Below are 23038 nucleotides of genomic sequence, written 5' to 3' on the forward strand. Positions count from 1 at the left end.
CAACAAAGATAGTTATGGGTCTGGTGGGCAAGACATGCAGGGAGCAGCTGAGGTCACTGTGTTTGCTCAGCTCAGAGCAGAGGAGCTGAGGGGAGGCCTGATGGCAGCTGCAGCTCCTCACAGGGAGCGGAGGGCAGCGCTGAGCTCTGCTCTGTGTGACAGCGACAGGGCCCGAGGGAACGGCATGGAGCTGTGTCAGGGGAGGGCAGCTGGGGTCAGGGAATGGTTCTGCACCAGAGGGCGGTGGGCATGGAACGGGCTGCCCAGAGCTGCGGGCACAGCCCTGAGTGTTGAAGGAGCATTTGGACACCGCTATCAGATGTTGCGTTTGGATTCTGGCAGGTCCTGTGTAGAGCCAGGGGCTGGATTTGCTGATTCCTCTGAGTGCTTCCAACTCCAGATATTCTATGATTTACCACTTTAACATGTGTATTGCATACCGTAAATGCAGTTATTTTGCACTGGCACAGTTCAAGGTGGTCTTCAATCCACTGGGCTTTTCTTCCAAAAGTTCTTATTTCTCAGACAAAGCTGTCTTTTTGGAAAGACAAATTTCACTTTTTTTTTTTTAATTGTCAGATGCAACTACACTTGAAGACACATCCCCACCTTTTCTGAAGGAAATCAATAATTTGCTGCTTTATACTATGACTTAACAAATCAGTAACATTTCCCTACAGAAAAGGCCCATGTTCTGTCAAGTTACCTTAGGCTTACTCTGACATAAATATGAGCAGCAGCCAGCGTCAGGCTTGCATGAACAAACAGGCTTTGACTCAATGTTTTTGAATAGTTAAGATGACCGCTCTTCCTGGTAACTCTATCTGGTATCTGTATTAAATCTATTCTCCCTTGATACAGTATTTGTGCAGAGTTCTCTGGAACACAACTAACAGCCACTGCTAACAATATGTCTTCTTTCTAGTACGGTGTATTAGTTTACATACGAAATCTTACAAATGCCTTTCACTAATTTTTAGTTGTTACATTACATTTAAGCTTCTTTACATTACAGTTCTGCCTCTACACATAGAAAAGGTTCTGGTCTCCACAGATAGAGTTCCAGAGCAGCTCACACATTTACAGGTGTAATTACTGCGTGTCAGTCTGCACATATCTAAGTACAGCCCTCCAGTGCTTGTGCTTCTACACTAGAGACACAAACACCTGGGTGTCAGCACTCTTAATAATGTCACCCCAACTAGTCTGGTATAATAGTAAACAGTCCACTAGTTATTGTTCATGAAAATGCCAGTCATTTTCTATTCTGGCTGTCATCATTGCCCTTCTCTGGTTCCTCACCTGTCCAGCTTATTGCAGTTGTGCTCCCTCTGATAAGGTATTAGAGGAAAAATATCGTAGAACTTATCTTCCCCCTGTGTTTGTCACCACAAATACTGAACTTCTGAAAATACCAAAGCAGCTAACTTTGCTTTTATTGCAGTCTTTGGAAATGCACCTCCTAACTATTTGACCAATACAGAAACTCCCTGGAATTCCTAAAGATGGTCTATTCCTAACAATCCAGCTGTTCAGAAAAAAACACTCCAAATTTCTTTGCAGTAAAGTATTAGATATTTCCAATTAAAAAAAAAAAAGAAACATGCTCAAATGAGTGCCAACAGAAAAAGTATCAAAAACTCTCAAAATTTATTGATAAGTAATTTTATTAGAATTCATCAGTTGAGGAAACAATGCTTTACCATAAAGTTTGCCTTTTAAAGCCACAAAGGCCACAGTTATATTTTTTCAATCCTACATTTTAATATTTTTTAATTTTTTTTAATGTAGATTTACTGCAAACAGCATTTACTTAAAAAAAAAAAAATCACTTTGTGGTGCAAAGTAGTAGGCAGAGAAAGGGAGTTCATATTTACACTAACAAAGAAGCCAGCGCCAGCCTTGAATCTGGACAAGCCTGTAAATGTGATGTTGTGACTAAGGCAGTACTGCCTGTAACCCAGCAGGGCTTAATCTCTACAGCAAAACACGGCTACAACCTGACAAAATGGAGATAGCATACACTTAATAATCTAAAAGCAAGAGAAAGCACACTTTCACTTATCTGTCCTTATGAACATAAGCTCGGCAATTCTTGTTTCCATTTGCAAATGTGTGTCAGATTTCAAAAAGAATGGCAAACAGCCCTGAGAGTCCCTGGCCCTCTCTGCCAACTCCCCCAAGAGCCCAGAATACGTGATCTGTCCCTTTGAACAGGCACTGCAAGCCTGAATGCATAATCTTTGTTCTCAACAATCATTTCGGTGCAGAGCTCCAGAGTGAGAGAGACCATCAGGTACAATGTCAAGGCAAAAGGGAAAAAGAAAAGTGAAAAACAGAAATCATGGTAAAGCAAGACGAAAATTGAACACAATATCAGAATAAATAGGCAGCCAAACAAAAAGAAATTATCTACCCCACAATATGCACTAAGTAAAGAAGTCAAACCATATGTCTGCACTTTGCCCATCTCTGTATGCAAAGATAACAGAAGCAAGAGTTTCTTGCTCACAAGTTCCCTTCCCTTGTCCAGCTGGTGTCTCACTAAACCCTGATGCTTATAGCTGTGTGCTTTCAAAACCTCTGAAAAACTGAAAATCCTAACTTCTGCTGCAGCTGCCTCACCCATAATGAACACAGGCTGTGCCTGGGCTCTTCCTCACAACAACTTGCTGCACTTGCAGGTCAATGGCTAAACATTACACGGGCTTGAGTTAATATTGCATTACAATGTGAGCAACATATGGAAGACAGTGTCCCAAAAACATAAATCACTCCCCCAAAATGCTAATACCTTTAATGCCAGCATTAGCACACCATAAAACCCCCATCAACTTCTTAGCAAATTCAACAGTTTTGGTTTGAGTTTCTTTATTTAAACAGTAATTTCATTAAAAACATTTCCTAATTTTTTTTTTTCCCTAGAGAAATTATGTCCTCACTGCCCCATACACATCCTATTTCAGTTAGACTGTTCACATACAGCACGCCAGCACTCGGCACAGTAACTGTTCATCAGCTGAACCCAGACAGTAGATCACAGGCTCAGAAGATCACAACTCTCATTCTCTCTTGGTCTTTCACACCATTCTATGAAAGAAATAGAAGAATAAGGAAATAAATTGTACTTTAAACCATGTAGGAATACATATGCTAACGTGCCTGAGAAAGCACTGCAACCTTGATTAGCCATTCACAAGGGCCATCTCCATTCAAGCAAAGATTATGTCAGGCCTGTTGTGATTAAGGCATCATCAGTGTACAATTATCAGGGTAGGAACCTGCCTTCTTAGCAGCTAACATTTAACTGCAACACCAAAATACAGGGCAAAACACCAGGCAGCACAGCCCATTTTACAATCCCACACCCATTGGTTAGCTTTAAGACAAGGAGCTGCAGAAGTGCCAGGGGTCTCATCAGGGCTTACCAGGAAGGAGAGGTGGATTAGGAGAGGAGAGCCAGAGCCAAGAGACCAACAGACTCGACAGAAATAAAAAGCAGATTTTCACTTTAACACTTCAGCATGTGGCTGCTTCCCTCTTCATACCTCACACGAATAGTACCAAGGGATACATTCTCCAAAAATGCCCAGTTTTCAGTTCAGAAAAGGACGTCAATAATAACACAAAATCCACATACTAATTAACAGTTTATCACCAAGTCTGAAAGCTTACCATCTTCTGCTTTTACTTAAATCTCCTATTTTGTCCTCACCTAACCCACCTGCTTTAAGAAACCGCAACGGCAGTGAGGAAAATCTTACACCACCATATGTGGCACTTTAAATCAAGGCAAAAAGGTGAACTGAGGATAGCAGCAGACTAAAACCTGCCAGCTTCAAAACCAACTTCCCTTTCCCAACTCCCTATGTTCAGTATCAGCCTGCTGCAGTTCAGTCCCAGCACACAAAAGGCAACTCTACATAAAAGATGCCCATTTCACAGCCTTGCGCCTCAGCTCAGAAACAACACAGAAGTTCGTCTTTGTGAGCAAAGTTTGAGGCAGACCTTGGGACAGCTCGGCTGAAGCTGCTGCATGTTTTGTTGGTCCGAAGTCAGTCGTTCCGCGGACGTTTACCGCTGTTAACAGGGAGCGCACAGGGAATCACCGGATACAGCTCCACATTACAGACGAAGGGCTGCTTGTCCCAGCACGCACGGTGACACCACGGGGCACGCCAGCAAGTTTTTAAACTCACAGAGAAGCATTCCAGCAACAAATACCACGGCTAAGAACGCGTTTAACGCCGGTCGCAGGCCGCGCACAGGCCGACGTTCCCACTACGAAGCGCCGGGTTCGCGCTTATCGCCGCGGGGAGGACGAAGCCGCACCCCGCTGCCGGCGGGGACGGAGCCGCGGCGGATCCCGGGGCCGGGCTGGGCGCGGGGGCGGCCGAACGACCAGGGGGACGGGAAGGGCCGGGGCCGCCCCGCCGAGCAGCCCGAGCGCCGGGGCGGGAGCCGCAGCCCCACACCGCTCCCAGCGTCCAACTCCCAGCAACTCCGGGGCAGGAAGAGAGAGAGGGAGGGCGGGCGGGAGGAGGGAGTAGAGGGGGCGGCCATTAAGCCCGCTCCAGCCAAGCCGTTCCCCGCGGCGGGAGGCGGCCGCCCGGCCCCGCGCCCGTACGCTCCTACCTGGCCGCCGCCGCCCGGGGGGGGCTCGGTGTCTCCATCTCCGCCGGGTGGCCCCGCTGCCCACCGAGTCGCCATTATTTCATTCCCGGTTACGAAGGAGGTGCAAATCCTCTGGAGCCCGCATCGAGGAGGGGAAAGGAGCGGGGAAGCAGCGCCGGAGCCGCTCGCACACACCCAGCGCGGCGGTCGCGACGACGACGCCGATCCCGGGGCGGCCCCGCCGGGGGTGCGGGCTCGGCCCCCGTCACGCAGCGGCCATGGGGCAGCGGCCGGGCCGGGCTTCAGCGGCGCTCCCCGGCGCCCGCCTTCATGGCTGGAGCGGGAGAGAGAGCGGAGGTGTCAGTCCCGGCGCGGAGCCGCCGCCACCCGTCCCTCGTTGGGCTAATCGCGCCCGCTCGTCATCTTCCTCTTCCTCCAACTCCTCCTATCCCGAGCCCCGGCCGCGGGGAGGAGAGGGAGGCGGGGGCGGGCGGCGCCCGTGCTGCTGCCGCCCGGCCGCACGCGGAGCGGGACGGGGAACGGAGCGGGGCGGGGACGGGCGGCGGGAGGCAGAGGAGCGGCGGGGCCGGGACCGCCGGCGGCTCCGGGCCGGCCCAACTTTGATCGACTCGCGAGGGGCGGGCGGGAGCCGGGGGCCGCCGCCTGTCCCGCAGCCCTGGGCTGTGCCAGCGGCGGGGCGGGCCGCCGGCGAGCCCGCTCCGCCGAGAAAGCGGCAACAAAAGAGCGCGGCCCCGCGCCGCCGAAGCCGAGCTTTTGTTCCCCGCTCCCAGGCAGCGCCGCCCTCCCTCCCCCCCCCCGGCGCCGCCGGCGATCAGACCACCGCGCCCCGCCCGCCGCCCCTCCCTCGGGCCTCCGCGCCGCTCCACCCGAGCGCGGCAGCCAGCGGCCGCCCGGCCCGGCCCTGCCCCCGCCCGGGGGCCATCAGGCGGCGCCAGCTGCGCCCGCCGCGCTGCCGGCCACCTGGGCACCGGCCTCGCTCCGCGGCGAGGGGGGAGGTGCCGCCGCCCCTCCCGCGGACCCCCGCGCGGGAAAGACCCCCGCCCCGCCCCGCCGTACCGCCGCCCCTCTCGCTCGGTGGCGGCGGGCTTCGGGCCCCTCTGCCCCGCGGTGCCGACGAGACGTACCCGGAGCTCTCGTCCTCCGCCCACGAGCCGGCGGTTTCTGTTCCCTCCGAAAATCCACCCGCCTCGCAGACGACACGGACGGCGCGGGAGCCGGCTCCCTCTCCCCCGCTCAGCCTTCCCAGCGGGAGGCTCCGCGCGGCGGTAATCGCCGCCTTTCCGCCCTCGCGGAGGACGCCGGGCTCTGCTGCCGGCCCCGCCGCGCACCTGGCTGCCCGCGCTCGGACGGGGTCAGGCCGGCGGGTGCCTGCGGGAGGCGGCTCGGGACGAGCCTGGCCAACTCCCTCTCGTTTCTCGTCGTCACACAACATTTAAGATTTATTTGCCATCCAGCCCCCGCGCAAACTTAAAATTCAATCCACGGATGTCAAAAGTCGAAAGGACCGGAGTTAAAACCTCTGGAGATTTTTTAAAGAGTGAAGAAGGGGAACGGTTGGGGTACTTTTCCTGTTTAGAAGCTGTTCCCGAACGAAACCGAGAGCTGTAGTGGTGTGCTTGGCTGCGTGCTGCTCCCTGCGCTGCAGTCATTGTGTCAATCTGCAGAACATCATTGGAAATCTATTATGTATATTAAATAAGTTCCATGTATTTGTAATCACCGCTTCTCCTCTGGGAACCGCAGTACCGCTCCAAATCTAAATTAGCATCATAACTAATATCCGTGCAGAAAGTTGTCAGATTTATAAAATGTCTCGGATTGAAACATGAATAGACTATCTGAGCAGTCATTTAGTATCTGGTGAGTCTCTATTTATATCACCAGAGCTACATCAATACAGTGACAAATCTCCCATTTTTTCTTTTCTTACACTGCCAATCAACTTCTCAAGCTTTAGTGTTCAAAACGTAACAGTGAGGCAAAAATATCGCAGGGGGAGATGTGATCCCAGAATCACACATTGTTTCATGGCGAGGCCAAGGGAACAGATCTTATTATTAACTCTTGGAGGCTTATATTAGCACAGTTATCAAAAGAATATTTGCTGTGCTAAATCCTCATTAAACTGTATGTACTTCATTTTCTTCCCTTTAATCCCAGATTTCTATTTTTGTGGCAGATCTTTTTGCTTAGAGGGCTGGGATATCTGTAGGACTTTCGTGCATAAGGCTGCTGTAATTTTTCATGCTAAATATGGTGTCATCGTTACAACAAAACTTACAGAAGGAGGCAAGCTCTCAGAGACGTGCGCATTCTCAGCTCCATAGTGTACAAACCATATCTCAGAGTCTCTCAGCCCCCTTTGAAAGCGATTTAATAAAAGAGGTTGCAAAAGCAGAATTAGGGTAACTGAGAGCTGTAATTTCACTTTCTCACCTTCCAGTCTGAAGGTGTTGACACATACTCTGTTAGCAGACAGCTGCAGCAGCTTAAAGTGTTAGCACCATCCTACTGTTTATTATCACTCCTTGCTAAAGAGTATCATCCCCACAGGAGAGCTGGTGTGGTCGTCTCTGGGAGCACCTGAGCCACTTGGGTAGAAAGTCTGCCAGTTCGCTTCAGGTGGGCAGAGCTGGGCCTACATTGCAGTCATTCTCTTGTGCCAGTTCTGCTGGGTGAGTGATGACACAAAAACGAGGCTGTAACACAACTTGCTGCCCAAGCAGTTTTGTTGTCCCAGCCATCCTGAAGGCCCGCTCTTTTCTCACCAGGTTGCAGCCTGCCATGACTGGCCATGACGTGCCAGACCTGAGATGCTCGAGCAGGGAACTGTCTCTTCTATAGCCCTGCTATAGAGAAAAACACAAGTGGAGAGAAACAGAAGCTAAAGTGAGAGCAGATTTCTTACAGGACTTCTTAGATTAGATTACTGTGGAGTACCTGGTAGGGTAGATTAGATAGGCAGTAGTGGGAGATAACAGTAAACACTGGGTATTCTGTGCTGGGAGGGGGAAGATTGGAAAGTGAGGAGTCCAATAGGAAAAAATCAGAGTTTAAATGGCCTGGGTTTGGAAAAATGAGTGGGAAAAGATTTTGTTCTAAGCAATTAGACACATTTGGTCTCTGAAACTGTCACCTGTGGGAGCTCTTGAGGTGATCCTTCCAGTAATGCTTCCTACTACAGACCCCATCTACCTAAATCTTATAGTCAGGGTCTACCCTGAGCAGTTCAGGCTGAATGTGGACACCCCTGTGACTTCCCTGTTTCAGACTGCTGCTAACTCCACAAAGTGTGTGTGAGCACTGCATCCTGGCTGTGGGCTTTTTCAGCGCATAGTCAGGGCACCAACTGGCATCAGTACAACAGCTTCCATATCCCAGAGATATTGTCTGGTGCCCTATGTGGGGATGATTCATTAGATTCTCCCCAGAACAGCAGGTCAAAATGATGCACGCATTTTTCATTAACTGATCTTTCTGGGATACTGCAGTGCCTTCCTAGACAAGTGAAAGCCTTCTATGAAGCCGTGGCTGGAGCTACGCAACAATCTGACCATTGTCTGCATTTGCTTTATGGATTTCTGCATTAAGATACCTGTGTTTCAGCCGTGATACAGGGATGTTTTCCACCCAGCACTGGCACTCTATTCTTCCTGGATACTATTGGTGATGGGTGTTTTCTTAGTAATTGTATCATAAAATTCCCCTCTCCCTCTGTGGACTTCCCTATGGCCTCCCCTCTGGCTGCAGAGATCAATCCCATTGCTGCCATGCCTACGTCTTGGCTCCCATGTGTGCGCTGAACTCTGACCAAAGTGCCTCCCTGCTTTTACTTCAATCTTCTCTCCACAAGAGATCACACCTACCTCACTTGGCCCTGGATGCTGATGCTTTCAAAGTGCTCCAGAGCACTGCCAAGAAGAATTGCAGCCAAACCTGCCACTGGGCCCATAGTAAGAGAAGGTTTTGGCATCACGAAGCTTCAGTGATGCTGTCTCTACCAGCTGCACCCTGCTAGAAGTAGTCCCATTTTGAGCGCATGCTGTATTCTGCCTGACTTAGCTTCCTGGTAAAATCTCTGCCTAGATGAAGTTGTGAGGAGAACACATTTTCCAGCCGGAAAGCCACAGAGGTTGCTGAAGATATGTGGGGGGGTGTATATCTTGAGGATGGTAAGGTTCAATATACTGAAGGCATGGCAAAAAATCAATTGCATGGGCTCCAGTCTGGGACAAAAGGATGATTACTAGCAGTGCCCATGAGTAATGAGATGTGCAGAGCAGCTACAGGGCAAGCCTGAGGACAAGCACTGGGTTAAACAAAGGGGAAGTGCAGTGCCCTGAGAGTGCCTGGGCACTGAAGCAGATCAGAACCAGCATCACCAGGCTTGCTGAATGCAGGCAAGGAAGAGAGAAGTGCTTTGTAAGAGCAGAAGTGTCAGTGCTGATTCGTATGTCCTCAAAATATCCACTACCACTAAGCTAACCACTCTGGTGGGCAACACGGCCTGTTGCCTTCCCCTGTCATGGCTGTAAATGACTTGAAGCAATGAGCCAGCTTGGGTGTGATACTACATAAATGCATGGCAGGTTCAGGACCGTGAAGTGAAAATGACTACTAGGTGTGCTTAGTGAGGCTGTGTGTGGAATATTTCTGGCTGTGCTCTCAAGACCTGTGTCTCTGGCACTGTGACATGGGAAGGGGCAGCCACCTTCTGTGCAGAAGCTGCCAGGAGCTGATATCCCTGGCTTTGTTTTCTATCCTTTTCCAGGACAATTCTAACCCCTGCTTTGAGGATACCTCAGCTTCTTTCCTGTAACAGCACAAGGCTACAGAACTTTCCCCACAGAATGAATGATGGGCTGGGTGTCCTGACCTGAAATGATATAGAAATGGTCAAGTTGTCTCCTCCTATACTAGCTGTGCAATGACAGGGGAGAGGTGCTTTGCCAGACATCATCGTCTAGGGTCAGGCTTTTCTCTGGACCTTGTATTTCACTGCTACACAAGAGAGAGATTTTTTATCCAGGCTACGCATGACTGTTGCTCCCTGGCCCTTCATGTTCTCCTCAAAGGAGAATCACAAAATCATAGAACCATTAAGGTTGGAAAAGACCACTAGGATCACCTGCTAACCACCAACTCATCCCCACCGTGCCCACTAAACCTATCCCTCAGTGCCACATCTCCACGTTTTGTGAACACCTCCAGGGACTGTGAGTCCACCACCTCCCTGGGCGGCCTGTTCCAATCAGTGTGTGTGTGTGTGCATATGGCTTCCACATCTTTTTCAAATAGGAGGTATGACGTGACTGCAGTGACAGAAGAATGTGCCTGTGCACAGGTCAGAGTTTGGAAGAGGGGGCAATGAACTGTTTGTTCTCAAAATGCTTTGTGGGCTTGAGAGTATCATTATGGCTTGTATGGACGTCAAAAATCTAGTCCTTACACTGTTGGGTTTTTAGCCATTTGTCTTCTGGCAGTTGTCTACTTTGGGAACCAGCTAGCTGCCCTATGAGAAGCAGCATCTCAGCTCCCCACATCTTCGGTATCATCTTCTCAGATCACAAAGTTGAGGTGTGAGAGAGAGCTGTCACTGTCAGGATGCTGCTCATCACGCAGTTCAGGTGACAATGTCTGAGGCACAAAGAGAAGTCAGGACTTCACAGAGAGGTGATTGTTCCTCCTGGCCAGCATCACTGATGTGTCACCAGGCAGAAAGGAGGCTGTGAGCAGGTAAGAGGCTTGTGCTATTTCATTTCTCCTCGGAGCAAGTATGACCAAGTGGTGAGGGGGCTTATTCTTCCAGGAGACACGTGTCCAATTCAGAGATGGTGGAAAGTTTCTGGTATGCTGTGAATTCACCCCCAGGTACTTCTTAATGCTGCTGCATGTGCCTAGGTACAGTCTCCTCAAACTGGACCCAGAGGCTGCCAGCCTGAGCCCAAGCAGGCTGATGCGCACCTTTTACAGCAGTAAGCTTCAGTCATTCACTAAAAGCAAACTTGGTACTCTGTGAAGTATGACCTTGTTCAAGCCTGCAGGAATTTACCATCATCCAGCCAGAGACAAAAACAAACTCTAGGATAATTCAGTGTGCCCAGGGGAATTCGTTGCAGTGCAAAATTTGAGCAAGCAGATTATGACTAGGAGGAGCCCAGCAGAACTCACTTTACTTTTATCTCTGGTTCCTAGCAATGAAAAGCTACTGAAAAATGCTGAAACCATAAGCAAAGCAAAACTCTTGTTTTTCACATTTTGCTGTTGGACTCTGTCACTGTGGAATAGCAAAACACCATGCATGTTGTTTACAACAAGACTTCATAATTTTCTAAAGAGCTAAGGGAAGAAAATCACTCTCATCTTTCTGCATTCACTTAAGCTATGTGTGTTCTTTCATTTGTTTTAAATTAGAGGAGCCAGTGTCTAACCGATAAAGTCATCAGCCTCAGTTCTGTTGCGGCTTTATTCACTTCGTTAACAATGTTAACTTGTTTTAGAAAACCAACAGGGACTATTAGATGTGCAGCTTTTTCCCTTAAAACCATCCCCTCCCACACACACACACAGAGTTTAAAAGAGTTCAAGATAATAAATATCCAATCTATTTAAAATTGGCCATGACAGAAAAGTTTTGAGTGCTCAAATGGTGGAAGAAGTGAAAAGACAATTTTTGTTACCTTAGCCCCTCTGCTGAAATGACAGCTCTGTGTTTGGATCTCTGCTGTCTGCTGAGAGGTGATAAATCAGCCCCATTTTTTTGCAATGTTTAGTTTAACTACTTAACTGACAATTGAGGTGGAAGTAGCTGGTGATGAATCGAATGCATGGTGTTATCACTCTGTCCTTGCTTTATCACATCAGCAGCAGCTTGATCTGCTGATTGGTGAAACTGTGCTGGAGTAGCCCAGAGGCGTGAACAGCCGTCTCCAAAATTCAGACTGCTCCTCTTGTTTTTCTTCTGACTGTCCACACCTTCCCTCAGAAGGTGTGACCACTTCCTGCTGAGCCCTGCGGTTGGACAGGTCTTCCTCTATAGATAAGGCTGGATCAAGATAGCTTTCAGGCATTCAAGATCAGAAGGAAAAATAACACATTTATATCATAGGAATATATTAAACTCATTAGAACCCTCCCTCCTTCCAACAATGACATGCTCCACCCAAAGTTGCTGCTTTCTTCTTTTGTCCACTCTGTCCAAAGAACTTTTACTTCACTTTGAGCTCATCAGAATACAGATACTTCGTAGGAACCAGGTACCTTTAAACCTGACTCCATGTGCTGCTACTTAAACTGACTGCTGCTCAGCTCTCTTTTCACTGAACAGACACAGGAGATGCTCTCTGGGACAGCAGGAGGCATCTAAAGGCCAGAAGGTCTCTAAACCTGTAAGCTGATTACTATTTATGGGGACTCTGAAAGTGATATTCCTTTCCTCTCCTCTCCTCTCCTCTCCTCTCCTCTCCTCTCCTCTCCTCTCCTCTCCTCTCCTCTCCTCTCCTCTCCTCTCCTCTCCTCTCCTCTCCTCTCCTCTCCTCTCCTCTCCTCTCCTCTCCTCTCCTCTCCTCTCCTCTCCTCTCCTCTCCTCTCCTCTCCTCTCCTCTCCTCTCCTCTCCTCTCCGCTTTCCCACCACCTATTTTCCTATTTTAGCTTTTAAATACTGAGATAGAAAATGGGGAGACAGTATCCAGGAAAGTATGCACCCCCTTCCCACCCCCTCTCCACCTCCTCAAAGAAAAAACCAAAACAAAGAAGTGGGAAGGTCAGATTGTATTTATGTCAGTTTAGTGAGAATTTTCCAGTAATATGTTTGGTATTTTAACAGAGCAAAATTGTCACTGTAGCTTCTTGGAAGAAGTCTTATAATTTCCCTAGAAAGCTGCATGCAGCTTTCAGAGACAGGACTGTCTGTGAGTGCTGCTTTAAGGCAGAAGAAAATATTGGACTTTATTTTCTTTATGTCTTTTACAAACCCTTTGAACAATTGTCAGTTTCAACAGTAGATGCTGGCTGATCAGAGTTAGACATGCTATGTAATGAGTGACTGTTCTACTTTTAAGGACCATCAGAGACAACTGTGAGCACGAGCAACACCTGGAGCTGTGGTCAGGCTCCAAATGCCTCACCTACCTGTACTGGGGGAAAAAAAAAAAACAACAGCACACAAAAAAAGCAGAAATCAAGCCACGGCAATTATTGCATCCAAGGGGAAAATGTGGTCATTTACTTTAAACAAGCAGTGTTGACTGCCTATGCAAATGGCAGTATATAAAAAAGAAAGTGGAGAAAGCATTGAATGTAACATATTTCCAGTGTGACTAAATTAATTATTAGCACCCTCCTTCATTTTTTCCCTGTTAAGAATGGCAAAATTTGATCCTGAAATCTGATCAGCAATAACATAACGCAGTGAGAAGTCAAAATGAAAGCAATGAGCTAAGAAACAAAGCCACATTTGCAGAGAGTTTTCAGCCCAGTCTTCTGCTGGGACACTCTCAGATGTTCATTTCAGAACTGCTTTCCCAGAAGAAAGCAGCAGCCAAATATTTAAACTCATTAGATATACTCAAATTCTTCAGTGCAGCACTGGGCTGTTTCGCATGCACCAGTCTCCAAACAGCTCCATGTGGATTCCATATCCACACAAAGGTCATTTGCAGGATTAGACCAAAACATTACAAGAGAGGCAAGGAGAAATCGTCCAAGTTAATTTAATTCTCAAGGCGGTCCTTAAGCCCTCAGCAAAATACATAACAAACTCTGAGTGCAGTAACGCAAAGCATTTTTCCCCCAAAAAATCTAAGGACAGGGTTTTGTCTTTTTGGTGCAGTTGGAATGGCCTTTTCTGGTACTCATTTGGGGTTGGACTGTCAGATTTCAGGACTGTAGAGTTGCCTGAGTTACAGGCCACAAGCGCTATACAACTTCTGTGAGGTTAATTAAACTTAATAACTGGGTCTGGATAATATACAAAAGAAACCCAGGAGGAAAAATCTCCTGTTGGTATGCTCTACTCCTGTCTGCTTTCCTCCAGACCTGCAGTACCGGCTGCAGGACCAACCTCCCCATCACCTGGGGTTGTGCCAGGACTTCTCTTCTGGAAACATCGTTACGTGTTAGAGGAACCTTGATGAAAGCCAGAGAAAAAGCAAAGATTTGCACCAGCCATCATTTGTCAAACTTCTCTGTTCACTAAGATTTTTTTTGCTTTTCTGATAGCTTCTATGTTTATTTAATCTGCTTTCCTTTATTTATTGATTTCTTTTACAAAGTAACAGTTGCTACAGCTTTGCCAATAATTTTCTTAAAGTTTAGCAACGTGGCCTTTTGAAATGTGTGATGTCCCCAAAGCACGAAAGAGTTAAAGAAAAATAAACAGATTATTGCAACTTCGAGCATTTCAAAACAGAGGTAAATAACAGCTGTGCACAGCTCTAGTCCCCTTCCAACAGTTCCTGCTGTAGCGAAGGGGATGAACCGAGTGGAAACTCTGCAGCAGTCATCTTTTGGCTTTCCCTGCTGCAGGATGTTCTGTGATTCCAGCTCAGAGGATCACACTCTTGATAATGAAAAAAAATTGTTTGTACAAGAACAAAGATGGGGGCAAAGAGTCAGGTGCGCTGCTTGTATTACTGGTAAAGGATGGCCCATGTGCCGTCCTCTGAAAACAACTATCTCAGGCAGCTGCTCCTTTAGCTGCACCTGGATCCAGAAGGTTATTTCACAGCTGGCTGGACTGATGAAGTCCTCCCTGACACGTGAACACAGCTGGACATGGCTTTACACAGATCCTCAAAGCTAGAGAATGACAAACCACTTTCTTTGCCCCTCTGACCTTTTCTGCTACTCTGTGCTCAAACTGGGCAGAGGAACAACAGGCCTGGCCAGAGGAAAGCCTGCTGCAGGGAGCTGGGCACTGCTGGATGAGGAGATCAAAGCATCCCATACAGAGCATTGCTGAAGCACCTTAATACTGCCACATGTGGCATCCACTACAGAGCAGACCCGTAGATAGCTTGAGGCTGTGTTGGGGCTCACGTGCCACTCTTCAATAGCCAGCAGGTCCAGCTAGACACTAAAAAGCTTGGTTCCTCTCAGACAAATGTCAGGGCTTTGTTCTTGTGGTCTAGTCTTTTGTAGATTTTGCTCATTTTATATTCCAAGTCTTTTCATCCTCTGCTCATGCAATTTCCATTGACTGCGCATAGGATATGTGCAGAATCTAAAAGTTCTTCAGAGTACTGGCTGGAAATGTTTTAATTAAGTGGCTCTCACTCCCTCCGTCCTTCTGGCTCTTAATGAACATACTTGCTTTTGGTTCCAATTCAGAGCAGGAGCACTGCTGAAATATTGAAAATATTGACAGATTAGTAGAGCACATACTGGGTAGTCTCTTTGCAAAATTAAATGTCTCATTCACCTTTAGTTTAGCGTGCTCTTAAAACCAAGAACGGGGTGTTCTTGTGCACAACAAGTGCAAACATATCTCTACGAATCTGGCTGAAGCGAGCCTAATAGCACTAATTTCTAACACTCCACAGCAAATAAATTTTTCTGCATGCCTGGTGCTCTCTGCTCCAAGTGCACTAGAGACCAAGGGCAGTATCCACAACACCTGATTTCACCCACTTATAAATAGTTTATGGCACTGAGCTCATTTCCTGGGCTCTCTCAATAGTCAATGAAGACACAGAAGCTGATGCGTTCACACACTCTTTTTAAAAGGAGTTGTATCAGCTTTAGGGTTCTTGTTTCTCCTCACTGACTGTTGGGAGATCTTGGACTTCTCTATCTGTAATGAGTTATTATTAGCCCATCTTCTTCCACCTTCATACTGAGAGAAGTACAATAAACGTAATGCTTTATCCCTGTATGTAAAACAGCATCCTTCTGATGGGTAGCAGTGGAGTGCTGTGCAACTCTGCTCTACATATACAAGTACTAATTACTTCTATATTAAGAAATAAGCATGACATGTTAACATTAAGGCTTTCATCCAAATGTGTAGGGGAAATTTTCTCCTCATAGCATTGCTGTTAGCTGAGCATTTTAAATGAGACATTTCAATTACATTAATTAGGTATTTCCTATTTCTTTGGCTTATCACTTCATAAATTGTAATGCTGTTCTGCAGCATGAGAGTGACAGTATGACTGTTCTAGAGCATCGGCATTATGGAGCTTTGCTTTTAGTAAGGTAGGCTTTTCATTCTAAACAGAGCACCAGGGCTAGTATTTTGAAAGCTTCTATAAAAGAGAATATTGATTTTCAGTTTAGTTTTATCCATCATGTTACAGAACTTAGCAGTCTGTTGCAGAGGATGCCAGGGCTGGTTGTGACCCTGGAAACAATCTGCCTGATACACGTCATAGTTATTGATACCGAAATTGGACCCATTTGATAGTAATAAAGAATTGAGCAGTGGTGTCCACTGGTGTAAGAAGTAATTAGAAAATCCATTGCACAACTGACATACACAAACCCAGAGAAAACTAAAATATTGAGTAGTGATATAACTGACCTCTACAGAGGTGAGGAGTTTAGCATTGTACACTGTGCCAAATGCATTAAAGCTGAACTCAAATCTTGTCTTTTCACAGTATATACTTTCCCAAGGACTGTTTTTATTTTGTTGTTGTTGTTGTTCATCAGAGATCTGTTAGGTACAACAGCACATTGGAAAGATTTGCAGTACAGATATTCTCTAAATTATTCTGTAGCAAGGAGTGGATAACAGCTTATCTTGTTCACTGCTGAACAATGTGGTAACTGGAGTTCCATCCCTTCTGTATAACTGAAACTGAGAACCAACAACAGATTGTTTTCCAGTCCTTGTGGCTGTAGGACAGCCTTTGGGCGTGACTTGAACTCATACCAGTGCAGTTACTCTCCTGGTGCTGCCAGCAAAGTCCAAGAACTGCTACATTTATCACAGTTATGATATTAATTTATGAAGTGCATACAGCTCAGAGTTTTAACAATATCTCTTCCATAGGGATGAGCGTATTGGAAGGTACACCAGATGTTGAAGGTGCCGTTGACTACAGATGTGATTTAAAGGTGAAGAAAAGATGTTGTGAAAAAGAAGTGCCAGTGGGGTCAAAGATGGATTTAGTTCTGTGCACACGGGAGAAATCATGATTCAGAGACCCCTCTAAAACAAGCTTTTGGAAGTAGGAAAGGCCAGCTGGAGAAACCATCATATTCCAATGGACGCTGAGGGAACTTGGTAAGGCCTATGTGGATCACTGGTGTCAGGTCCTGCAAAGCTCTCCTAAGTCTTTGCATATCTCACTGTGGATCCTCCTTTATCTACTTGCTTTGGTGTCAAGAAATAGACTGCCACGCATTCCTGGGAACCAAAATGGCAGCTGCCCACTCGCTCCATACTCACATCCTGCCATGACAGGGACTGCTGAGGTGTCCTGCGGCTCCTGAAATTCTCCATGTGATGGTGGAATGAGGAATGAAGGCCTATCTGAAAGGGGTATTTATCATTATTTTAACAATTATGTATATGAAATAATGAGTATAGTATTGAATATGCTGGGTTTTTTTTCTGCTCAATTGTAAGAAAACACTTTTTCATCTTTCTTTGAGATTGGCATCCAAATCCTACTGTGTCTCAGTACGTGCAAAACCCACTTCTGTTTCTGAAGTACACTTTCCATCTTGATTAGGATTTACAGGAGTATAGTCATGTCAAGGAAGACACAGAATCACAGCAGGAGATGCTCCAGGCACCTAACCATTTTTGTGTCCCTCCACTGGGCTCTCTAGAAGCTTCCCATCTTTCTTGAAATGAGGAGCCCAGATTTGGACACGGTACTCCAGATGTGGCCTCACCAGGGAAGAGTCCAGGGGGCAGAAAAAGTAGAGGAAAGTCAAGCAAACCAACAAGTCCTCTCACACATTTTTGTACTACCCTCAGGGCCACCACGACTCATTACTGCTCTCACGAAACTACTGTGGTATGGTCACCCCTAAAGATCCCCAGAGGTCTTAACAATACCAGTAGCACATTAGATGTTCCATCCTATGTTATTTACAGACTTTGGAGCTTTTCATGATTTTCTATTTCTGTGGAGAAATCCCTACAAATATAGGAGCTGGTTTCTAGCCACGTGACTGGTCATACACATAGCCCATAATTACTGAATTGGTATTCAGCAAGCAACGCTTTCAATGTGTATTTCATCCACTGTGTAGCTGGATGGGAATACACAGCTCCATCCTTATTTCAGTGTAAAAGCATGCGAGTGTTTAGTGCTGAACCAGAAGAATATCTTTTCCTGTTGTACCTCCAAAGTAGTCCTGTTAGGAAGATCTACTTCTAAACTAGTACATAGATGTCACTTAGAGACAGGTTGTAATGGGAAACATTTGGGTTTTGGCTAGATTAGTGCATTTAAATGGATCAATGATGAGATGCAGCTGTAGGGTGGAGGCTCTTTAAAAGCTGCACTGCTCATTGCCAAATATAATGAAATACGAATGACTTCCAGCTAACTTTTTGTTGATCTTTATATGAGGGAAATTTTGCAACATGAGCATTTGATACTGCAAAACTGCACCACGGGAAAAAAAAAAAAAAAAAAAAAAAAGATACAGAGGAATTATAAAGATAAGACATAAAAGTCATTAAGGGAGGAAACAAAAGCTGAAAATACAGGTAAGGTAAACGTGAAATGAATGAAAACAACCAAAGGTGAGTGGGAAATCAGAAATATTAGAACTCTTACCAAACAAGGGATGAAAATAATGGAAGGCTGTAACAGGAGTGGTAAGGAAATCGTTAGTAAAAGAATTGCTGCAAGCATTCAGAATTACTGATATAAAGAAGAATCTCTAGGGATGAAGTATGAAGCTGTACAAATTCAAAGCTAAGAAAGTTGGTAAAAGGTAACTTTTACCAACACAAATAAAATATTTTGCCATGTTCTGCTTTCAGTTCCTGATCTGAATTGCATTACTCATCTAAACTTACACATTCTGATAAGTAAGAAAAGGAGACTCAAAATGATTCCGCTCGATCTTCTTGTTTCCCAGGTCATTTCATTTTTCCCCCTGTATATCCACCACAGCCATGATCAGTTTATTTGCTTTGTCTTTGACTGTAAGATGGGAAATTCTCAGGCATCTCGTGGCAATCTAACAAGAGTTCAAAAACTAAATCCTTCTGCCAGAGAGAACATTCTGCATGAAATCGCTCAGCTGAAAACAACACAAAAAAAAGTCCCTGACCTGTTGTCCTCTTCTGGAAACTGTAGAAAATGGGAACAGTTCTAGAGATAACAGAAGTAGTTTTTATCACATCCTTAAACTTGCAGAAAGCTATATGCAAAATTTTAGTCACAAGAAATCCTCAAAATGTGACCCCATTTGGGTTCAGCTTTCTTCAGTTCTTCAGTCCAACAATAATGCAATGCAGCAGACCTCAGTTAGTAGGAAATATGTGTGTACAAAAGAAAAGAGAAACTGTGGACTAACCACTCCTAATTGGATAACCTGTAGGTTTACATAACAAAGGGTTTGAATAGTGTAAATGGACAAGAAGGTCATTTGTAGCTTCTCCGACTCCTGTCATCACGTTCATTGCTTTTCCAAGTTTTTACACAACTATATACACACTTTTTTGTTGTAGTTATTTGTTTTTGTTTTCGCAAAAAAGTTGGTGTAGATGGATTAGGGACTGTTTTCTTGGCCTGCATTCTTGAGAACTGGAAACTTGAATAATATATGGATGATGATAATATACTCCTGGGGCCAAATCCTACCTTCACTGACTTGCACATGGATCTGGTCTGCCTTTCACGTGAACCATGACAGCAGACCTTGTTTCTAGCAAGCAGCTCTAGAGACGTTTGTAGGTTATGACAGTTGCTGTTACCACAAGGCTGTATAAAATTTCACATTTTAAATTGCTTCAGTTCTGCCATCTAGGGGATCTCAGCCCAGCAGGGTGCATGGTAGAGGAAATAGTGAGGAGTCAGTGCGAAACAAAGGAGATTTTTGGCAGAAAACTCTTATGATGGACACACGCAGGTCTGCACTATGAGGAGGACCTGGGTCCATGGGAGCGTCTGCTAGGAACACCCGCAACCTCAAGCTGTAGCACTCACATGGCATGAAAAAAACGATCAGTCACATCAACATTTCAGCCTGACAGTGAGGAGGAGAACACAGCACAGCTGTGGGGTTGGCAGCCTTCTGTGAACAGACCCTAAACAAGGCAGAATATTTAATTTCAGAATAAGAGAAACTGAGACCAAAACAGCCTTTCAAAACCACCTAGTTCATCCCTATCCAGTTCCATCTGGGTTGTTCCCAGCCCTGTGTTTTGCAGTGATTTATCTGGTCTATTTTTAAATGACTCAAGAGATGGAGTTTCTACCGCTTCCCATGGGAAATTGGTCCATGGTCTGATAGACACAGCCAGGATGTTTTCCTGATGTTCAGCCTTCAGTGGTTTTCCTTTGTTCGGTTTAATCTCATTACTCACAATAATTCCCCATTGGTCGGTGCTGAACAGTCAGCCCCTCTCCTTTGTGCTTACACCTTCACAGTTGGATACGGTTGTCTTTAGAAAAATCCAGTAGGCTTGATTCCATATTATTCAGTTTTTTCAAATGCAGAGACAAATCAAAAATATGAGCAAAGGATGGGATAAATTACTCTTAGAGGATGTTTTCAAGACTTAATCTACTTCTATTCAGCAAACCCGGCTGAGACCTGCTCAGGTCTTCTAAGGTACGATGACTGGTGACCCCACATCCCACCACCTCCTTCCTACCTGTGTCAGGACTATGGGAACACATTACATGAGGTGGGAGTAACTGATGTGGGAAAGCAACACCAGTTATCTATAATAAGGGAGTATAAGAAACCAAAGACTTGCAGAAAAATGTGTTTAGTGGAGTGGTGTTAAGAAAAGATTACCAAAAATATCTCCGTGTGGGTGCTGCTTTAACTCAACTTAGGAAATACCAGACAGTAACACTGTAATTAATGCCAGAAAGACAAATCAAAATTTTAGCTCAGAAAAAAATATGGCAAATCTGAAGTAGAAAGACTGGTGAATCATAAGCATGGGGAAAGCTGTTGAAATGTTATTTGTGGTGAGATTCTTCAGGGACCAAGTACAGAGAGAGAAGAAAAGGTGACTGAAAACAGCTTTCTTGAGTGTTCGGAAAATGCTGGAAAGAGAACAAAGATTCTGTAATATTTTGTAAGAAAGTTTAAAGATGGAGAAGCTGAAATAGATCTGTGGAAGTGAAATGAAAGCACGAAGAGTAACTTGATCAAATCTCTTGAAAGTAGGAGACAGATCAGAGAAGGGAACAGTAGTATTAGCTAGAAGGAAATCAATAGAGGCTTTTATGAGGCCCTTAAGAGATAACTGGGCTTCCGGAAGCTTGGGTTGCAGTGCAGCATCAATAGAACAGGCTGTTCCTTGTTAGCTTTAGTCATAAGAAGGCTGCTGAGAGAGATGAGATGAACTATTCCTCTCCTTCCCTCGCAAGCTCCTGTCTTTAAAATACCAGAGTTTTAGAAGTAACAGTTTAAAATTAAAATGAAACATACATCTTACCTCCAGTTTTGAATTTTGTGGGAGTCGTGAGCTAGGGATGCTGGAGCAGAAGGGACAGAAGCCAAATCAAGGTAGACAGAAATCAGAAGTGAAGAAAGCACCACAAGCAATGATTGTAGATATGCTGCTCAAGGAGCAGATCACAGCAAGGAGAGAGCACCTGGGTAGGCAGCTGAGGTCAGGGGCAGGTAGGAGGGACTAAACTATCCTTGGAAAGCCTTGCTCCTTGCACCTGTAAACATGCATTTTTTTCTTTCACAGTGAATCCATCAAGGAGACAGCAACAGAACATTGTATCATGGATAACAACTAATTTTGTAGTGCTGACTTTATCAAGAGCTGCTCAAACAGCATGTGCACAAGCTCCAGGTGCTTGCCACTTGAACACAACTGAGAATGTAAAAACATTCAGATATTATGTGGGACAAAAACCAGTTGTTATGGGCTCAGGCGCGTCTGTTCCCAGGAAACTGCATTGCATTCCCGCCCATCTGGACTGCAGTGAGGTGCAAAAGGAGATACTCTGGCATATCTCTGTGACCTAAGTGTAAAGTTATTGTTGTTATGTGACGTGCTAGTGGTAGAAATTGGATGAATTTGTCTGGAGACAGCAGAATCTTCTTTCCACTCACTCAATTCAGATAACACCAAAGAGATAGACCTTGGCCAGAGACATCCAAATCAAGAGATAAATTTTAAACCACACAAGATATTTAGATTTGATTTTTAGATGTTTAATTCAAATGTCCTCTCTTGCTATAGATGACCTTTTGCAATGACTGTTTAAAAATTAGTTTTCTATCATTTCTTAGCTTTTTTCCCCCTCACTTTTTTTTTTTTTTTATCGCAGTCTGATTTTTCAATGTCTTTTCCTTCTTCCTGTCTTCCCCTATTTCTTATATCTCTTTTTCTTCTGTCAGTTTTTTTTTTCCAATTTATTTCTCTACTCTTTCATTAGTCTTTCCTTCCCACGCCATCCACAGACAGGTGGAATTCCCCATAAGCTCATGTTCCATTCTTTCTCATTCTCCAGATCTGCAGTTATCACCCAGTCCTTTAGAAGAGAAGTGCACAAAGAGAGGAATGCAGATGTGTGTTGGACCCAAGCTTATTTCTTAAATATTTCCAAGGCAGATTCCCCCTTTCAGTGGGTCATTAAATAGATTTGGCCACTCATACCTTGGCCATTGTCTGAATAACCAAGTCAAGAGGATTCATAGTCATGAGTACTCATTACTAACCTGCTGACAGCCACAGGAAAAACAAGTGGTATAACCAGCATGGCCTGTGACACTATGAACTGTGTGGACAGATTTTAAGGTTTTAATATGGTACCCTTACACATTTTGACTTTCTACAACACAGGACATCATGAGGTGCCCGGTGGCCTGGTCTGGCTGGGCTCCAGTCGAGCTCTCAGGAATGAGAAAAGACTGAGCAATGGCAAGTTAGAGCTCGGGTTTAACTTTTTGAAAAGAAAATAGATACAGAGTTCTGCTGAGGGGATTAGGAATTATCAGTGTACATAGTTTCTATGTTATCTGTAAAGCAACAGTATGAATATAAAAATATTGTGCAGGCCAAAATCTAGCGATCTGTGTTAATTCTGCATTTTGTACTGACTCCACCTAAGCCATTTGTCTAGATATTGTTGGCTAGGCACTAGTGGTGTGGTATGCAACTTCACTTAATTATCCATTTTCAGGATCAGCCTTCGGCTCAGAAAGATAAGAGAAAAGTCAAAATGGAAAGCAAGAACCTGTGATTCACGAGATGTCACAATCTTTGGTTTCTTGACTGAAATTTCTGAA

At 45.4% G+C, this 23038-nt stretch overlaps 1 protein-coding gene and 1 long non-coding RNA gene across 7 annotated transcripts in view; one reads left to right on the plus strand and one right to left on the minus strand.

The window, feature by feature from the left end:
- Nucleotides 1–6076, minus strand: part of ARHGAP21 (Rho GTPase activating protein 21) — a 116752-nt gene extending 110676 nt beyond the window's left edge. For 2 of the 6 annotated variants that reach the window (XR_004169908.2, XM_031614321.2), the window contains exons 1-2: nucleotides 5760–6046; nucleotides 4636–4948 (exon numbers count right to left, since the gene is read on the minus strand). Coding sequence is in view for 5 of the 6 variants with exons in the window: in XM_031614321.2 (XP_031470181.2) it covers nucleotides 4636–4710 (75 nt within the window). In the remaining variant the exon portion in view is untranslated. Of the gene's footprint in view, nucleotides 1–4008; nucleotides 4616–4635; nucleotides 4949–5759 lie in introns of those variants that run through there. The other 4 variants (XM_090142959.1, XM_031614320.2, XM_090142962.1 and 1 more) reach the window with 4 other exon arrangements.
- A 1735-nt stretch (nucleotides 6077–7811) lies between these two features.
- LOC149917538 (uncharacterized) lies at nucleotides 7812–21684 on the plus strand. Its single transcript, XR_016467823.1, has 3 exons — nucleotides 7812–10371; nucleotides 16632–17123; nucleotides 21489–21684. It is a non-coding gene; the product is annotated as an uncharacterized LOC149917538 (long non-coding RNA).
- The last annotated feature ends 1354 nt before the right edge of the window (nucleotides 21685–23038 follow it).

The sequence above is a fragment of the Phasianus colchicus genome, chromosome 6, assembly GCF_987193195.1.
Source record: "Phasianus colchicus chromosome 6, bPhaCol1.hap1.1, whole genome shotgun sequence".
Lineage (NCBI taxonomy): Eukaryota > Metazoa > Chordata > Aves > Galliformes > Phasianidae > Phasianus > Phasianus colchicus.